We start from the raw sequence: 18,411 nt of genomic DNA on the forward strand, positions 1-18,411 counted from the left end.
TCTTTTTTTTTATATCGATTTTAATATGTATATGACAGTGAATATCGCATTTTCTTAATTTATATTAATCTTTCTATTTTTTTAGAAATAGATCGCTTTTGTTTGATTCTGAGACTATACGGAAATTAGAAATGAATATGCTAAGATAATTAACAGTTATTTAAGGTTTATAATTTATAAAAAAAATTTAAAGTTTTTGGGATTTTTTTAAAGTTTTTAAATTATAATTTAACAATTGCATGTAGCTATTATTCTTTGGATAAGAAAAATGCATATAAATGCAAATAATAATTAAAAGACGAATTTTTCCAATTCGCTATTTTTGGTTCTTTCAATAGAATATTTAATTTTCTAAAGTTGCAGAGAGAGATAATACAAGTTCAATGATAAATAATAAAAATATTTAAAGATACTAAATTTTTCCTCAAACTAAGAAAACACATTTTTTACAATAATTTTTTTATAAGATCATATTTCTTTATATGACATTTCTTGCAAGTATTATAAATAATATTCTCTTAAGAAAATGTATCTGTTTGTAAAATTGAGCTTATATTGATACTTTGCAAGAAATTTCAAATATACAAATGTATATAAAGTGCATAAACTCCTTACATACAATATATTATAAAGAATTATGAATTACAGGTACACAGAGGCAAATGCAAAATATACTGTTCTTCAAAGATTCTAGATTACAATCACTTTACAATCGCGAGCCTGAAATCATATAATATATATTTATTTGTAGAAATCAGGTTATCATATTATTTAATACAACAGTTACATATTTTCCTTTTTTTTTCTATATATCTCAATACATTGCCCAGTATCATATACATTACACAATATTTCTATATTCTCACTGTGAAATGTACGTTATATTATGATTGTAATTTTATTTATATTATTTTAATATTTTAATATTATAGATTCTTCCTGCGATTTATATCGCAGATATCTCGAAAGAAACCTCGTGTCTTACAAAAATTGCTGTAAAATTAGTAAAACAGCAATTAGAAATTTTGAATTATTGAGTCTCGAGTTATTTATATGTAATTTAATAATTAATGATCACATAGTCGGTTCTTACTATATATTGATCAATGTAGTTTGAAGAATTCAGAAAAACTTTATATCAGAAAAATTGCTGTAAAATTAATAAAACAGCAATTAGAAATTTTGAATGATTGAGTCTCGAGTTATTTATATGTAATTTAATAATTGATGATCACATGGTTCGTTCTTACTATATATTGATCAATGTAGTTTGAAGAATTCAGAAAAACTTTATATCCATATAGATATAGTAGTTTGAAGAATTCAAAAAAACTTTATATCCATATAGATATAAAGTTTTTCTGAATTCTTCAAACATACTACATTGATCAATATATAGTAAGAACGAACTATGTGATCATCAATTATTAAATTACATATAAATAACTCGAGACTCAATAATTCAAAATTTCTAATTGCTGTTTTATTAATTTTACAGCAATTTTTGTAAGACACGAGGTTTCTTTCGAGATATCTGCGATATATATATATATATATATATATATATATATATATATATATATATATTTCCCCCGCATTTTCTGTACTATCAAAGAGAATTGTGTGTGTGTGTGCACGCGCGCGCGCGCGCGTGTATGTATGTATGTATAGTTTTTTTCCACTTAGGATCTGAGATTGACATCTTTAGGTAAGAGATAATAAAGTATTAGAGCGTTTACATTAGTTCTTTAAAATTAGCTATTTATAAAACAGTATATTTTACAGTTATTTTTAGCAAAAATTTTTGCCTATGAACAGATTCATAAATATTACACAATTCTAGAAAAGCGAAGCATCATTTCCATGCTTGTTTTTGAGCTTTTTGTGATGCTAATTTTTTGGTGATGTATGATGAGATCAACAACGCCGCGAGTACTATCACAATAAGATAATAATCAAAGTCCTCTTTTAAGACATCGAATGTTTTAGATGGTGCCACTCTTGTGTAAAATAGATCTGCAAGAAACAATGTTTATTTCACTTGTATAAGAAGTTATTTAACATCGTCAGTATGTTAGACTTGAACTATTTAGCATTAATGTTATACTCACCAAGACCGTGTACAAAAACTAAACAAGTACTTTCAAGGCCACTGGGACTAGTATGGATACCCATTACTCTAGAAACACTTTGATTATAATTAATAATAGCATCCATATGGATTGGAATTTCGGGCATATATGGTATTACTCCTTCCTCTCGCATTTCAGGATTAGTAGGCCGTCGCGGATCCACCATCATCCACGGCAACTCTAATATTCCACCATTGGCTAAAGCAACTGATAAAAATATATAAAGATTACTAAGTGTTTCCTTAATATTTGGTGTCCCAACATAATTAGATAATTAGAATTGAATTTTTTCTTTAAATCTCATAATCCAAACTAAAACATACCTATTATATGTTTACTAGTAATTCCCTTTTCAGTGATTGTTTCCTGCATGTATTCTATAGATGCCGGAAAAATAAAAGCTTGTCTTTCTACAATTGGCAATTTTGTTGTTGCTAAAGAAGAAAATACTGAAACGCCGAACAATTATTATGAATTATAAAGTAACAATATATCTGTACTTTGAAAGAAAAAAAAAACAATATTCAAAATTCATCATTTTTTTATAAAGGCCATTTACATATATTAGAAATTTTAATTGGGAGAAAAAATCTATCTGTATCTTTTATTAATAGATTTTCTAAGAGATAGAAATGATATTAAAAATGCAATGTCTTTTGTCGTGTCTTAAAGTTAAAATGGCTAATAATCATACAAATCAATGGATATTTTTCCTTTTTCTCCTAAGGATATATGTATTAAAAAGATTAGCTTTTGATTTTTACCTGTAGTATTACTCTGTATTTTTCCTTCGTAGAGTTCTAATGTAGCAATCTCCGTTCTACGTCCTTTCTCATTAAAATATCCATACACCAACCAATTTTCCGAGTGCACAATATGGATTGGACCGCGTACTCTTTTGTGCGTGATGGAGAAAATCATAGCTCCGGATACTACATCCAGTAGATATAAATTAAGCGTATCTGTATATAAAAAAAAAAGGAAAAAACATTAAAATTATCTTCTTGTTTCTCTTGAAAAATCATATCAATGAAGTATTGTGCAGAAAACGATTACTTACTTTTATGGGCATGCCCAATACCTTCAGTTACCACAGCCACCAAGTTAGGATTAATATACTTGTATAATACCGATCTATCACTCAAGACTCTTCCTTGTGAATGTACACGTTCTATTGGGTTTTTTGCCACAACTTGCGTTATTTTTTGATTTCGTGGTGATAGTAACAACTCCCACACCTTGTGAGCGATTAGTTCCTGCATTGGGCATTAAAATAATCAATTGCATTAATGTTACGATGATGGATATACTAGGCATATCTATATATAACGAACTTGAGTCGTGCTGTATGAAAGAGAGAAGCCGGACAATATTCCTGTCGTTTGATCGGCAGTGAAGAGATATGTACTCTTGCCGAGTGAAGCTGCAACTGCGATAGCGCTGTCGGGATAAACATGAACTTTATTCCGCGCATCAAGAATGAGAATACCGCGCAAAAAGTCATCGGTCGTCACATGCAGTAGCATAGACTGCTTAATTTTGTAACCAAGTTTCACCAGTCCATCCAATGGCTGTCCAGTAATCGGATTAAAAGTATATACAACACCTTCTCCAGTTTCCTATCATAAATACGAAACAATATGTCAGATATATGAGATGACTTAAAATGCTGTATACTTATAATCAAATATATATTGTCATCATTAAATGTAATATATGCATCATACCTTGTCTTCTGCTAATAATGCACATTGAGGTGGATGAGGGAAGTGTCTGCTACCTCTTTGTACATACAAGATCATTGTATTAGATAGTTTTGTAAAACCACGGATATTAGGTAACCTGAGTTGCCAGATAATTTCACCTTTTCTAGTTTCAATACCATACAACTGCAAATAATAAACTTAATGTAATGATTTCTAAAGACAAGATACGATATTTGATCTATATATATTCATACTTTGCCAGCGGACGTAACGGCTATTATCATTTTGTGCAGGCCGAATTTATCTCTGACCAAATCGATACGTTGATTGGATTGCTGAGGCCCTAAATCCAGTATCGTTTGAAAGAATGCTTTAGCTTGATTGATTTGTGAAGTAATCCTTCGTAGAAACATACTTAATACATCCCCTGTTTAAAAACAATACAAGATACATTTAGAAAATACATACCTCCGAAAAACTGTACACTATTATTAAAACCCATGGATTGGATGATTTAGCCAGCAGGAAGATATAAAAAATTAAATGAAAGAAACAATAACAAACAGCGATGATTATTAAGTCCTTGTATTGAGTTATAAAAGCTTAATAATTTTACATATGCTTGCAACAGCTTCAAAATTCGCGAAAATCTCTTTACTCATTTTGGCATAGCTGGTTATCATATTTAGGATAAAAAGTTTTAAAATCTAAAAACAGGTGTGCTCTAACAACATATTCTTCAAACAATTTGGAGTCAATTTTTTCTTGGTGAAAATGTTAAAGTCATCTTTTATTTGCAAATGTTAAAGTCATCTTTTATTTGTTTAATTTTTTCCAACATATATTTTTGTGTGAACAATAAACTTTAAATTAAAATTAAAATAACTCTATTTAAAATTAACAAAAAATGTAATTTTATTAATTATTTATTTTTAAAAAATTTAGACTGTAAAAAGCCTTTCTTTTTTTTAATCGCTTAATAACTCGAAAATTAATGATGCTTCGACAATTTCACTATGGAAAAATTATCGCTAAATTGGTCAGAGAATTTGTTTTGAGATACTCTGTATATCAAAGAAAGATACTTTATTACATTTCTAAATTCAATAACAGCAAATATTTAATATGGATATTTCATATTTTTTTGCAATCAGATCATGCAGATAGCAATATAATAATTATTATATCTTTAAGATCATGTTAATAATTACACATATATATCACTCTACATCTTTCAATGTTTTGGGAACCTATACATAAACATTATACCATGCAAATATAAGTTTTGTAAATAGCATAAAACAAAGCACTCTGCATTAAAACCAGCCTTTTTGCTCCACTACTTACATGAACTGTCTACATCAATACCTGCCAGCAGCCATTCACACACAAAAGAGAGTTAATTAATATAACTTAACAGATATGTAGAGACAGATGTGTGTGTGTGTGTGTGTGTGTGTGTGTGTGTGTGTGTGTGTGTGTGTGTTATAGAAATTAAATTGTGTCATAAATAATGTTTCACAAGAGTATTATTAATTAAAAACCCCAGTACGCTCCTTAATATTTTTCAAATATTAATCACACACTATATATATAACTTAATTTTGAAGATAATATATATTATAATTATATATTATAATATTTTTATGGTATACAAATGTGTAAGTATACTTTTCATATATTTAATCTTAATATAACAAAGTTATTCAACAAAAATGATATATTATTTTTTTTCTGTTGTGCCCTTTTATAAGTATTAAAAAAAAATGGTTACATTGCTATGTGTGTGTATTTGTATAAAATATTATGTGAGAATATTCAATAAAATTCAATATAGAACAGAAAGATATAATTTTTTTAGATGTTGATTTATATTATTCATTTCTTATAATGTCTCGTAACATATACAAATAGTTTAACTTACTTTCTTTCTGATCAAATTCCGTTTCAATAGCTTGATCTCTATCGGACATGGGTAATTCTATGATTTCAACGGCTACAATACTGGCGAGTGCTTCTTCTCTCGTCCATACCAGTTTATTATGTTGCAATAGTGAGATGCTATGATCTTGCGAGGATAATAAATGACGGCATGTTATTCCTTTCGTTTGACGCGGGCAAACAGATGCCATTATGGTCGGGGATTGTAGAGAAGTGTGTGTTAAAGTGACTGATAAATCGGGTAGAGGTGCGGACGACGAAAGATCTGTAGCCGCTATTTCTATTTTCTGTAAATAAAATTATAGAGCGTTTGTATAAAAAGTTATTGTAAAATAATTTTCTTTTTTATTTCAAGAATAAAAAATAACATATTTTAATGTATTTACTCCATTTTTATATGTTGTTTCCAAAAGTACTTTCTCATTATCAATAGAAACAACATAAAGCGTTGCATCACCAGCGATATCTCTCTGTATAGGAATCGGAAGTTCTCCAATAACCGCCAGAATCCGCTTTCTTTGGTCATTATCAGCATTAATGGAAATTACAGGTTCCTCTCCAAGTACAGATTCTAATTTATATGGCCCTTGCGCGCCAGCCCCAAATATTGTATTTATCGTAACTGATTGTGGCTGTGCATTAGTATCAAATAAATGTACCAACAACACTAGAGCTAAAGAACTATCTCCTTTCAAACATGCTAAATATGGAGCTGCTAGAACGCATCTATAAATAAGATTAAATTAAAGCAATTTTGAGCACATTACAACAAATCACAAATTGAGAAACAGATCATTGAGAAGGAGAAAAACAGTATTGTAATATATTATATATAAAGAAATTTAACATGTATACATTTAATATGACACAAAGAGAAAAATAATCTGACTTAAAGATTACTCACTCTGTTTCTTGACTTATAAATGGTGCAGATACTCTTCGAGTCTTTAATTTTTCTCCCGTTTTGCTATCGTAAGATGTCACTTCAACTCCACTATTATAAATAGGTAGTATATGATGTAACGTTCCATCTTTGATATGCCATTTTACATCTTTTATTCTGAAAAACAAGAGATTGTTATTTACGTGCTCGAAAAAAAAAGAATACACAACATAAACATTCTTATAATTTTATCCAATTACAATAGTATATAGAAAAAATTTGGCTGCTATCATAAATAAATCTCTAGATTATATATTTATTTCCTATACTGTGTGTATACTATATAATTTGAAAATGGTGAGAGATGATCGAAGGTTGACAAAAATATTAAATATTGAATTAAGCGGCTCAATTTACAGTAATAAATCACAATTAAGTGTACAAAATATATTATAAACTGTGCTTTGAATGAAGGTAGAAAAACCTGTCGGTGGAATACAAGCCCAATGTAGAAAATGATATAAATGGAGATTCGTGTCTGCAAAAGCAACAGATTACAATTTATTCTCAATTATATTAATTTTAAGAGTGTGTATATACACACACACACACACCCACCCACACACACATATACGCTATATCCTGTGTTGAATATATATAACATGTGTAAAGGCACATCTATTTTTTCTTGTAGCAAAATTTTATTTAATTTCTTGTTAAAAATTGAAAAAAATTAATTGTGAAAATATTCTTCGAAACTTGGCATTATCGTACAAGCTTTATATATTTATATACAAGCATTATATCGACGTATCGATACGATGCAATTTTATACAAACCTATCGGTATTTTGTTCGGCTATCGGCCACTCGTTAAGTATATGCCCAGTTGCCAAATCCCAAGCGCGAACAATGGCAGGAACACCTCCGCTGACGGATATCAGATCTCCATCGGCGACACCTCCTAGAGTTCTGATATGTCCGCCTTTTTCCAACACTCGCCTCCATATTATTTGGCCTGTTATTAAATTATTTATATTATTAATATCTATAAATAATTTAATTTCGAGTTAATTTAATGAATCAGCTACCGAATATAAGTATAAAGTATTAGAACTTGTCGTGTAACATAAACTGGAGGGATAAATGTAACGTTGAGATGAAAAATATAAATAACAATTAATCGATATAATTAAATAGAAATATTAAGGATGTTTTGTATGTACAATCCCAGCAAAAAGTAGCTGAAAATCAATATTGACGAATGTATCCATTTTTGGCGTATTTTGAGTATGAGAAATTGCGCGTACGATTACAATTTGATCTTAGCTACAGTGCAGAGATAAATTTTTTAATATTTATTACGTTTTTACTGAAATATTCCGAATTTTATTAATCGAAATGATTAACTTTTGGCAGAGAATTTCGCCTCGTGACAGATACATGGCTAACTTCATTTAATTATATTTAATATCTTTTTAATCAGATAGTACTTGTATAATATTATTTGACCAAATATTTCCTCTGTATCTAAACTTTTGCAAATTTTAAACAAATTCTGAATATTATTTCCGTGTGTTTTTGTCACTTGCATCGACGTGGTTATACGTTTCCCATAAGAACACATGTTAATTCGGTGCAAATTAAAATCCTTATAACTTGTGAACGCTTTAGTGAATCAATTTAAAAATTGTACCGAAGATTCTAAACAAATGTAAGGACATTCTGTGCGATTTTCATTAAATTCTCAATATTTTGAAAATAGGTACAAAACATCCTTAAGAAGCATTGCCAAGAATCTCGAATATGCGATACGTCGTCTACTAATCGAGAAGGAACAGAAATTCCGAGAATTACTTTATTTACCTGATTTTAGATTAAACGCAGCGATGACGTTTTCCTCGGTGGCGACGATGATCTTTTTCGCCGTGGACACCGTGTCGAAGCTGGCGAATGTAATTTTACCGACATAGTTTTGTCTCCTGAAACAGGCAGATACGTCGGCGAATTATCAAGCGATCGGCGAAAAAAATCTCTCTCGAGGAAAGAGAGATTCGATATGTTGATTCGATTGCTCCGTTTAATAATTCGCGGAGTCACTGTGACTATCTTGTCAATCAAACACGGCGGAGAGGAGGGAAGGGAACACGCGGATGTGCATTATTTAAAGGTTCGCTCCGAAGGTTGCGAGCGATTCATTTACCAATCGAATTTGCCGACTTGATCCTCGTAGAGGCACAGGGAGAGATTGAACAGGCCCGCCAGCACAATTAAATACTGCAAGATTTGCGCGTCGACGAAGAACCGGTTGACATTGCCACGGATAGTCCACGCGAACGGAGCCATAACGACGACGGTGACGACGATAACGTTGAGAGCGCCGAGCGAGTATCGCGCGCGCGCTCTCTTTTACACCGCTCTTTATTACACTTTACCCGTTTTACGCACTGCACGGTGTCACGGGCGGCGACGGCGACGTTGCGTACGACGATACAACCAACACTGTTCGCTGTATGTGCAACGTCTACTACGTATATACACGCATGTTCTACATGTATCCCACACTCCGCGCGATCACCTCTCGTCTGATGCTTCCTCCGTCCCCGCGGTCCCCGTGTCGTGTGTGGCGCGTGCGCGTGTACACACACACACACACACACACACATACACACTCGCGATCGTCGTGTAATAGATAAGACAGGTGAGCTGTATCTTTGTCCAACACGTGGCTGATTCCAAAACCGATTTACAATTTTTCAATGTCCCGCGCACGTATGACTGGTACGTAATATGAATGTCCTCCCTGAGGACACATCGCAGCGTAAACGATTAATTGACGAGGCGAAAACTGCAAAAATTTATTCCCGAAAGTAGGTTTTTCTCCGAATTAAAAAAGCGTAAGCTTAAAGTTTGTTCGTTCCATAAATTGTGCGCGCGCGACGGATAAACAAATATCGTTTATATTTTAATATATTTCCCAAACTATATATATATATATATATATATATATATATATATATATATATATATATATATATAAGAACAGAACAGAGATATTAACGTCCTAATTGTAAAACAAGGAAGGAGATTTCTCAAAATCTCTCTTTAAAGAACTAGATGTGCAAGTAGCTAGCGATGTCTCGCAACTACGCTATTTTGTAGTAGTTTTATTATATCGTTTATTTGAAAAAGTTATTTTCAAAATACATATAAATAAAAAATAAATGCTTCCTAGTGCTATATAGAATATGCGTTTATGTAATCGTGTTGCTCACATTGTAGTTGTTATTGTTAATTATAATCTTCTTAAGAAAACGGGATAATCCGATAAATCAGTTTCGAGGCCGCTATACTTGTTACCGCTGTCTTCGCTATCGTTGTGACAGCAAAAGAGTGCCTTAAGCGTAGAGAAGATATAAATAAATATATATATATATATATATATATATATATATATATATATATAAAATTTATTCAAGTATTCCATTGTCATCGAAAAAAGAAAGGTTTGTAAAAATCCACAAGATTGAAAAATTTATAAGAGCGATGGGATGCTCTCTTATGCTGCCCTTATATTAGTTATGTTAGTAACATAAATAAAAATTCTATCATACATACGAAAATAGAGACAAGTGTTTATAAATTATTTATAATTGAAGTTATATATATATATATATATATATATATATATATACACATATATATATCCTAGCACATATACATATATTTGTAATTTCTACAGAATTCCTGTTCTCACGTCGCGTTTGGTTTTTTCTGCATTCTATCTAAATTGACAATATTAAGTTGCATCTCTTTACTTTCATATCCCCATATTCTTTTTTATTTTCATTGCTCTTTTTCGCTCATTCATACGCTTATTAACCCGCTCCGATTGTATTTTTTTCTTTTTTTTTTGCTTATACGCAATCTCTCGGAGCATTTTATTCGCGTAGAAACGAATAAAAGTTAAAAGCAGATTCGTGATGACTAGAATATTTTTACATTTCTTATACATTCATTCTTTGTATACTTATTGGCAATAATCCATAACAGAAAAACATAAAAATGTTATCTTAGATCATAATATATTATTATTAACTTTGGTTTATAGCATCCTTCAATGATTTTGTTAAAAATAGAAAAGATTAAAAAGAATAATTTGCATCTTACGCGCGATTTTCGTCAAGTGCAAAAGTTGTAAGTAGTGAAATTTAAATTACGTTACACTGTTCGAATTAAAATTTGTCAGCAAAATGTATGGGCAATGTACATGCTATCTCAATCGACTGCTATTAATAATAATGTTGTGAATTCTATCAGTTACGCAACACTAAATTTGCTTCTTTTCAACAAACTATAAAAATTAATGTCTTGTAACAAAAGAATACATGTAAGAATAATAGAAATAAACCGTCAAATATTATTAATACATATTGCTGCTGTTAATTCGTCATTTGTCACTTGGCAGTATTATATGATATAAGATGAAAGCTAACATGTGTGTACAAGTATCTTAAAATTTTGTAAAATAAGTACACTACTTACAAAAAATGCAATCTACGCATAATATTATCTTATAATACATAATTATAGTATATTATTAATTGTGCTATAATTAATACGTTATTATACACATATGCAGACGTATACATATACATATAAAGAATTTAAATTATCTTTCTAAAAATTGTAATAAAAAAGATAAAAAATAGAGAGAGGCTAAACTTGATTAATCATCATTTTGAAGACATACACTTTTATATTATTTATTGAATATTCTAACATAAAAAGATTGTTTTTTTTTTAAATAAAAATATTAAAACTTTATTGCAAGATAAATTACATACATCATTATCTAATGATAGTTGTATGTAGTTATCTCGAATAATATGACTCATACAAAATACGAATAATATTGCATCCGCTTAATTACCTATCTGATATTTTAATAAATAATCCAGCAATTGCTTTGTATCAGCGTGTACACAAAGATTTTGAAAATAGAAAAGATTCAAAATTATATTTTAAAATGTATAGGTTTGATCAAAATGTAGAATATGCTTCTGCGATACATTATGCACATCTAAATAAATTGTAATATGCCTTTTTTATTTATTTTTTATGGCTTTTTGAAATAATCAAAATAATGATTTTGATCGCCAAGTCTTTTTAAACGATTGAAAAATGTATGTCTTTGTAAGTTAGCATTGGTAATATTATGAGATTGAGAAAAATCTGTTGTTTTATCATTATGAAAAAATATTACTCTTATTTCTTCTTTTAAAAATAAGACGGAGAGAATTATTCTTCTAAATAGCTGTCCACCTTTTCGACCGTTCTAGTATTAAATATTCTTTTCTTTTGAATATTTTTAACTTTGAAAAATTTTAAATTATTTAGGAATTTGCCGCGTCCCCCCCTTCCCTCCCCTAGAATATCAAGTGTGGCATTTAATTTAAGTCTGTTTTACAAATGGAAAGCACAAATATGGCACAAAAGGTCATATCCTTTCTATATATCCTTATCTTTTGAATATAAAAAAATAGAATGATTACAAGTAGGGTAATATCCATTTATCATCACACTATTTTATCATTTCTTAGAAAGAGAGTATAGTATACCTATGGCAATAAAATTTGATCTTTTCTTTAAGTTTAGTGCAAATAAAAAAAAATCTATAAATAAGAAAAAAGTATAATCGCGAGTATAATTCTTTAATAAGGTAATGAATTAGAGATAATGATATGAGCAACTTTATAGCAATAGATCACTTATTTGTACAAGACATCTCCATCTTTCTCTAAATTATCATAGTTTTTTGTGTTAATTTTTTTATGTAAACAATTCTCGTACAAATAAATGCGGAAGAGAGCGAGATATATTATAGTATTTTTAGAAAATACATTGTGCTAAATTTGTATTTTTCAATTTAAGTGGACTTTGTATCGCTGTATATTTATTATTGGCATTTTGTGTATTCAACTGATAAATTTTTTTTGATTATTATTTTTGCAAAAGAGATATTTTTAATTTACTAAAAACATATTCAAGCAACGTTAATGAGCAAATTGCGTTAATGAGCAATGCAATAAACTTGTAGAATATTTTAACTTTTTTACAAATTGGAAATATTACATTATAAAATGGAGAGAGATTATATTTAAAAATTCTTCAATATAATAAAAAATTACATTAAAATAACTTGCCTTTTTAGATTTATCAAAATAAAACAAATATTAATGTACAGATGTAGTACATTATTATTTCTTTTAATATATTTTAATAATTGGAAAACTTGTTGCAATTCTAGACAATAAAGTCCTATGCATTATCAAATTCAATTTGCACACAATTAGCACAGAATAGTATTAATTCTCCTCTTTTAACAATACGAAAAATACTATGAATTTTCATGTTTATGTTATTTTATATGGCAGTATCCTGTATGCACATCATATACATACATTTCTTTTATTAGAAATATAAATAAATTAAAGATACTAAATATTAAAAAGAAAAATGGAAAGACAAATGCTATATTATGCTGCCTAAGAAAACATGTTTTAATTTCTCTAACAGATAAAATTTCTTCCCGTTAAAAATTTCTACACTAGAAAAACTCTTAATTGCTGTTAGTAAAATACACACATATATTGTCTAGAACTGATTGTGATTGAGAGTGCTTGCGACATTTATTTGATTATTCGTTGCTATGGCACTGTATGTTGAAATAATTCTATATAATGCCAGTTTTACACGTCATAAAACTTTCCAGCATGTGATTGTTATGATATAGCTATCGCGTTATATATGTATTAAAATCAATATTCTTACTATATTGTAAATGTAAAAAGTCGAAAATCTGGCAGCCCTGATAAGTAAAGCTTCGGTACTTAATGCTTTTAGTCATCACAGCACATTTACACTGTATTATCATCGATTTGCAGGACTGCAATATTAATTAACAGAGATTCTCTGATGTAAAATATAAAGAATCGTTATTATGTGTGAGCTTCTTTTCTGATTACTACAACCGCTATTACAATCATATATTTTTCCAGCAAAATGCAAATGTATGCATAAACACAAGTTGAAAAAACGACGACTGTAAACAAGTAATAAATCTCTTCCTGCAATTACTGTTAAATAGTTATCCTATTTTCTTTTTTTCTTTTACTTTCTCGTTGTCTAAACTTTCTGGTCGTGAATTAGCAACGTGTGACTGAGACCAGAAAGTTATAAATTGTACTCTTTCTGTGATGCGGTATATTCTATAGCTGCCAGAATAATTCGTTAAAATGCACATGTACTATTCAATTTCTCTTTAAAAATTCATTCATATTTCTCCCTTGCGTTCAATTATCAGATCTATTTTGATCTGTTGCTATATATATACGTTACGTTTATTTATGCTGATTTTTTTTGCAATTCCTTTTATCGTTTATAACATAATGCACCTTCTTTGCCGACGTTTTTGCGGCTCGGGTCTTAAAACAGCACGTACTGCCTCGTCAAACACTTGCTTCAATCCACGTTGCGTGAGAGCAGAACATTCCATATATTTTACCGCACGAATCTATGACATGCAATCTCTTATTACTAAATTACTCTAATATTTAAAATAAGAATTATACAGGTTATAAAGTGTTTTTTTTTTCTTCTACAAACCTTATTTGCCAACTTCTGCCCTTGCTCACGCTTAATAGCACTAAGGCCTTGTTCAGCTAAGGCAGTAAGCGTTTCACGATCATCTCGTAAGTCTATTTTAGTTCCAACGAGTATCATTGGTGCATCCGGGCAGTGATGTTTTATTTCAGGGTACCATTTACTGGTTACATTTTCGAATGATGAAGGGCTCGTTACTGAGAAACAAATGAGGAACACATCTGTCTGAGGATAGGAGAGAGGACGAAGTCTGTCATAATCTTCTTGCCCTGCTGTGTCCCATAATCCTAGACTAACTGGAATTCCATCAACAACCATGGGTGCAGAATAGTTATCGAATCTGAAAAAATGTTAAAAACATGTACATTTTGTACATTTTTTACAATTTATTTTTTATCTATTAAATATATTTTATTTAAATCTTGATTATTTAAAACTTAAAATTTTATTTAAAACTAAGCAAAAAAAAAAAAGAAATAAACGATCATTTTTATTCTTATTTAAATGTTTATATTTTAATTATATAAAATATATAATTTAAGAAATTGCCGAATGAGATAAAGCCAAGATAGATTTGTGAGAATCTAAAGGGCAGGAAGCAACATAAAAAGACAAGTTGAAATAAATTACTTCCTGTACACAGCAGTTAGGTATCTCATACTCTCTGCTACTATTATTAGCCACTCCATTTGATTGGTCTAAGAAAGAAACTAAGGCAAAAACCTTGTCATAAAGTATGTCTTTAATAAACTATAAAAAAGTAAAGGATTCTTTTACAAAAAAGCATATACCATACAACTCTAATTTAAATAACATTAATAATTTAAATAATATTACTTACACAGTAGGTACATATTCTCCAGGAAAACTGTCCGTTGTGTATGAAATTAACATGCAAGTTTTTCCTACCGTCCCATCTCCTACTACTACACATTTTATTGGTCTACCTGAACTCATGATTTATTATCTAAAAGAAAAGATAAACGTTATTAATACTATTATATATTTTATAGTTATTACTTATATTAATACTATATTACTATATTTATATATAATGAATAATATATATTCGAACTATATTCAATATTATTCATATTATTCATTATGTATAAATTTTGAGCTATTAATAAGTACACATATGTGATAATATTATTACGCTATATTAAATGAAAAATATTATTAATGATTTTTTAATCTGTCGCTTAAAACGACAATCTTGTGAATCACTATTGATGCAAATACAACCACTATAGATAAACAACACATATTATATAAAATACATATACATGTATGTATTAGCATAGCGTGTAAAATTCGTGTTTTTTTTTCTTTACTTTTATATTTCTCGATACACGATATCGTTAAAAAATGTAAGCGTACGGAGGTTGTACAAACTTGAAGCATCATTTAAAAGAATCATCCACGTGTGTCCTTTATTTATTAATATAGAGCACTTTAAATAGAATTTATGAATTCAAAGTAAAAAGTCACCCTCCTTTCGCGATGTTGTTATTAATTTGTATTACAAATCATTGGTCCGGCAAAATTAACGTGTTCTCTCGCCGAGTCGAAGGGCTTGTCCTAAAACCGCTCACCATACTTGCTCGCATGCGGATAACGAGTACATAAACAAGGGTTGGCCAGGCGATATCGCACACTCACCCTCTGTGTATATGGGGGAGTAAAAGAGATTCGTCTTATATATAAAATCACCGAACACCGACCACAATGCGATTTCGCACGTTTATATACGTATGTGTGTACGTGGCTGTCTCAAAAAATCACAAAAGCGGGTGCCATGACAGTATCGCGGTTTTCGGGACTGAGCGGAGCTAACGTTCGCTTGGTGACAGATGTTCGACAATCACCCCTCTCTCTCCCACTCTCTCTCTCTTCACCTTCCCTTCCCCTTCTTTCCGCAAATTTATTGTTCGTGAAAATGGACTTGTGACGTCATAGATCCTCTTTATGAACGGTGCGCATTGCGTCTTAAGGATCCCGTTCGGAGGAACTTGTGTGCACAGCATAATACGTGATGCTACGTGTCTAAGGAGGAAGAAAGATGGAAAAGGAACAAATTTGCCAATCCTATTTCAATGTAAGATACACATAGAAAAATCAGCCAATGACATATATTAAAAGATATCATGTGTGTTTGAAAATCTACTTGCCAGTAAGTACGGTAGAATTGATCTTGATTGATCAATCAAGAGACAAAAAAAGGAGCACAGTTTTTAAACATACATAATTGACAGTTCTAGGTGCGATTGGTTTTCGTTTCATCAGTTTTCAAACAGACTGTGTGATTGAGTATGATCTGAAAAAATAAGGATTCTGATTAGAAACTATGTTACAAATATTTTAATAATGCATTTTCTCCTCTTTGAGGCATTATTAATTAAACAATTATGGATGCGCTGGATGTCATTTATCTAATTTCCTCGAAAAATAATGTTTTTATATGGAATGCAAATGGTAAATAACAAAAAAAAAAAAAGAAAAAGTTCATATATATATATATATATATATATAATACTATATAAGCCTAATACATATATTAGGCTTGTGTTTAATTTGATGTTTAATTTGTTTTGATTCTATAGACTGGTTGAAACTTCGACAAAATCATAGAATAATCGGCGAACTAGTGGGTTCTTTTCCAAAATCAACTAGACAAGATGTATTCTCAGGTCTTCCGTTACTTCTATTACAAGAAGAAGTAACTCTTTTACTCGAGAAAAAAATTGCTTGTCTCATACAATGCTCAAATCTAGAAAAACCACCAACTGAATCTTTGAATGAAAAATTTCAAGAATACAGGAATATGCTATTTCTACAGCAAGCAGAATGTTTGAGAGAAAACAGAAAGAAACAGGTAATTGTAATTTATACGTATTTATATTAAAAGAATATTAAGGGAGAGAGAGAGATAAGAAAATATTTTTTAATGGAATTAATTTTTTTGTAAGATTACTTCTGTGATGGATAAAATTGTCGAAGGAAAAAAGCGCAAAATACTGGGGTTACATACAAGTAAAAAAAATATGAAGAAGCCATTAGATAAAAAGACTCGGGAAGCTTTAGATAAAATTGAAATTAATACTCAAAATTTGCTCGAGGAAGAATTGGCTAAATTACCTAAATTAAATAAAACTGAAGTTCTTGTTCAAACACACACAGGTAATGCACGCAACAGCTTGTAATCTGCACATACTATATATATATATATATATATATATATATATATATATATATATATATATACACACACACACACACACACACGTTATTTGATTAATTTATTCTTATATTATTAGCATATCCATGGTTTAATAAAGGTGATATAAAAGTAATGGAATGGAAATATCCACTTACTTCCAGTCAACGACATAAATATAAAGTATATAAAGATCTTTGGGAAAGAAAATATTACATTACTAGTGGAGAAAAATTTGGTGGTGACTTTTTAGTATATCCAGGTGCAATATTAGTTTCTTTTATATCGATGTAAAATCCTCCGCTTTATGCATATTACTTGTTGAGATAAAAAAACAGTCTATTTACAGGTGATCCAATAATGTTTCATTCACAATTTATAATACAATGCAAATGCAAGGATGAAGAAATGTCTATTACAGAACTTGTGGGTCAATGTAGAATCAGTTGCCATGTTAGAAAGACATTAGTGTTTGCTACATATTATGAAGAAGAAGATAGAGTAAAATATCAATCCTTCCAGTGGGCGGAAAATAACATAATTGAAAATAGTTAATATTGATCTAATTTCAAAGCATATTTATATTCATATTTTTAATTTAATCAACCTTTTTAAAGTGGTTATTCTTCACGGATATTTCTGCATTTTGATTTTACATCTCATAATTTTAATTATCGAAAAAATTAATTTCAATTCTAATTTGGGATCTTTTAGAAATTTTTCTTTTTATTATATGTGTAATAAATTGTTAGATAAGAATAACCTCGAAGCTAAATATCTGAATATCTAGCCAGTAACATGTGTACTAAATGTTTAGATTTTAAAATAAAGAATTTTGGTATACATTTTTTACATATAATAAATATAA

The 18,411-nt window shown here is 29.7% G+C and overlaps 3 protein-coding genes across 9 annotated transcripts; 1 reads left to right on the forward strand and 2 right to left on the reverse strand.

Annotated features, from left to right (window-relative positions):
• Nucleotides 1-1,734: 1,734 nt before the first annotated feature.
• LOC105256138 (ER membrane protein complex subunit 1) lies at nucleotides 1,735-9,249 on the reverse strand. 2 transcript variants are annotated; one of them, XM_011265825.3, is made up of 15 exons: nucleotides 8,865-9,249; nucleotides 8,528-8,643; nucleotides 7,502-7,679; nucleotides 6,684-6,839; nucleotides 6,166-6,505; nucleotides 5,763-6,066; nucleotides 5,186-5,206; nucleotides 4,093-4,265; nucleotides 3,860-4,021; nucleotides 3,467-3,751; nucleotides 3,193-3,388; nucleotides 2,897-3,094; nucleotides 2,456-2,581; nucleotides 2,112-2,339; nucleotides 1,735-2,016 (listed from the first exon to the last, which is right to left on the reverse strand). In XM_011265825.3, exons 1-15 carry the CDS (start codon nucleotides 9,005-9,007, stop codon nucleotides 1,856-1,858), a joined length of 2,787 nt encoding a protein of 928 aa, XP_011264127.1. In that variant the 5' UTR covers nucleotides 9,008-9,249; the 3' UTR covers nucleotides 1,735-1,855. The 2 variants fall into 2 exon arrangements, with proteins under 2 accessions (XP_011264127.1, XP_011264128.1); XM_011265826.3 differs by lacking the exon at nucleotides 5,186-5,206 and having other exon boundaries at nucleotides 1,833-2,016.
• A 4,514-nt stretch (nucleotides 9,250-13,763) lies between these two features.
• On the reverse strand, nucleotides 13,764-16,183 carry LOC105256136 (ras-related C3 botulinum toxin substrate 1). 5 transcript variants are annotated; one of them, XM_011265820.3, is made up of 4 exons: nucleotides 15,989-16,183; nucleotides 15,168-15,293; nucleotides 14,330-14,666; nucleotides 13,764-14,237 (listed from the first exon to the last, which is right to left on the reverse strand). In XM_011265820.3, the coding sequence occupies exons 2-4, from the start codon at nucleotides 15,281-15,283 to the stop codon at nucleotides 14,103-14,105; spliced, it is 588 nt and encodes a 195-aa protein (XP_011264122.1). In that variant the 5' UTR covers nucleotides 15,284-15,293; nucleotides 15,989-16,183; the 3' UTR covers nucleotides 13,764-14,102. The 5 variants fall into 5 exon arrangements, with proteins under 5 accessions (XP_011264122.1, XP_011264123.1, XP_025263586.1 ...); XM_011265821.3 differs by having other exon boundaries at nucleotides 15,922-16,173; XM_025407801.1 differs by lacking the exon at nucleotides 15,989-16,183 and adding an exon at nucleotides 15,818-15,961.
• Nucleotides 16,184-16,289: 106 nt separating this feature from the next.
• Nucleotides 16,290-18,380, forward strand: LOC105256137 (tRNA-splicing endonuclease subunit Sen34). 2 transcript variants are annotated; one of them, XM_011265824.3, is made up of 6 exons: nucleotides 16,290-16,499; nucleotides 16,582-16,801; nucleotides 16,930-17,201; nucleotides 17,296-17,506; nucleotides 17,644-17,805; nucleotides 17,882-18,071. In XM_011265824.3, the coding sequence occupies exons 2-6, from the start codon at nucleotides 16,735-16,737 to the stop codon at nucleotides 17,902-17,904; spliced, it is 735 nt and encodes a 244-aa protein (XP_011264126.1). In that variant the 5' UTR covers nucleotides 16,290-16,499; nucleotides 16,582-16,734; the 3' UTR covers nucleotides 17,905-18,071. The 2 variants fall into 2 exon arrangements, with proteins under 2 accessions (XP_011264126.1, XP_011264125.1); XM_011265823.3 differs by having other exon boundaries at nucleotides 16,292-16,499; nucleotides 17,893-18,380.
• The last annotated feature ends 31 nt before the right edge of the window (nucleotides 18,381-18,411 follow it).

The sequence above is a fragment of the Camponotus floridanus genome, unplaced genomic scaffold, assembly GCF_003227725.1.
Source record: "Camponotus floridanus strain SB8 unplaced genomic scaffold, Cflo_v7.5 scaffold19, whole genome shotgun sequence".
Taxonomy (NCBI): Eukaryota; Metazoa; Arthropoda; class Insecta; order Hymenoptera; family Formicidae; genus Camponotus; species Camponotus floridanus.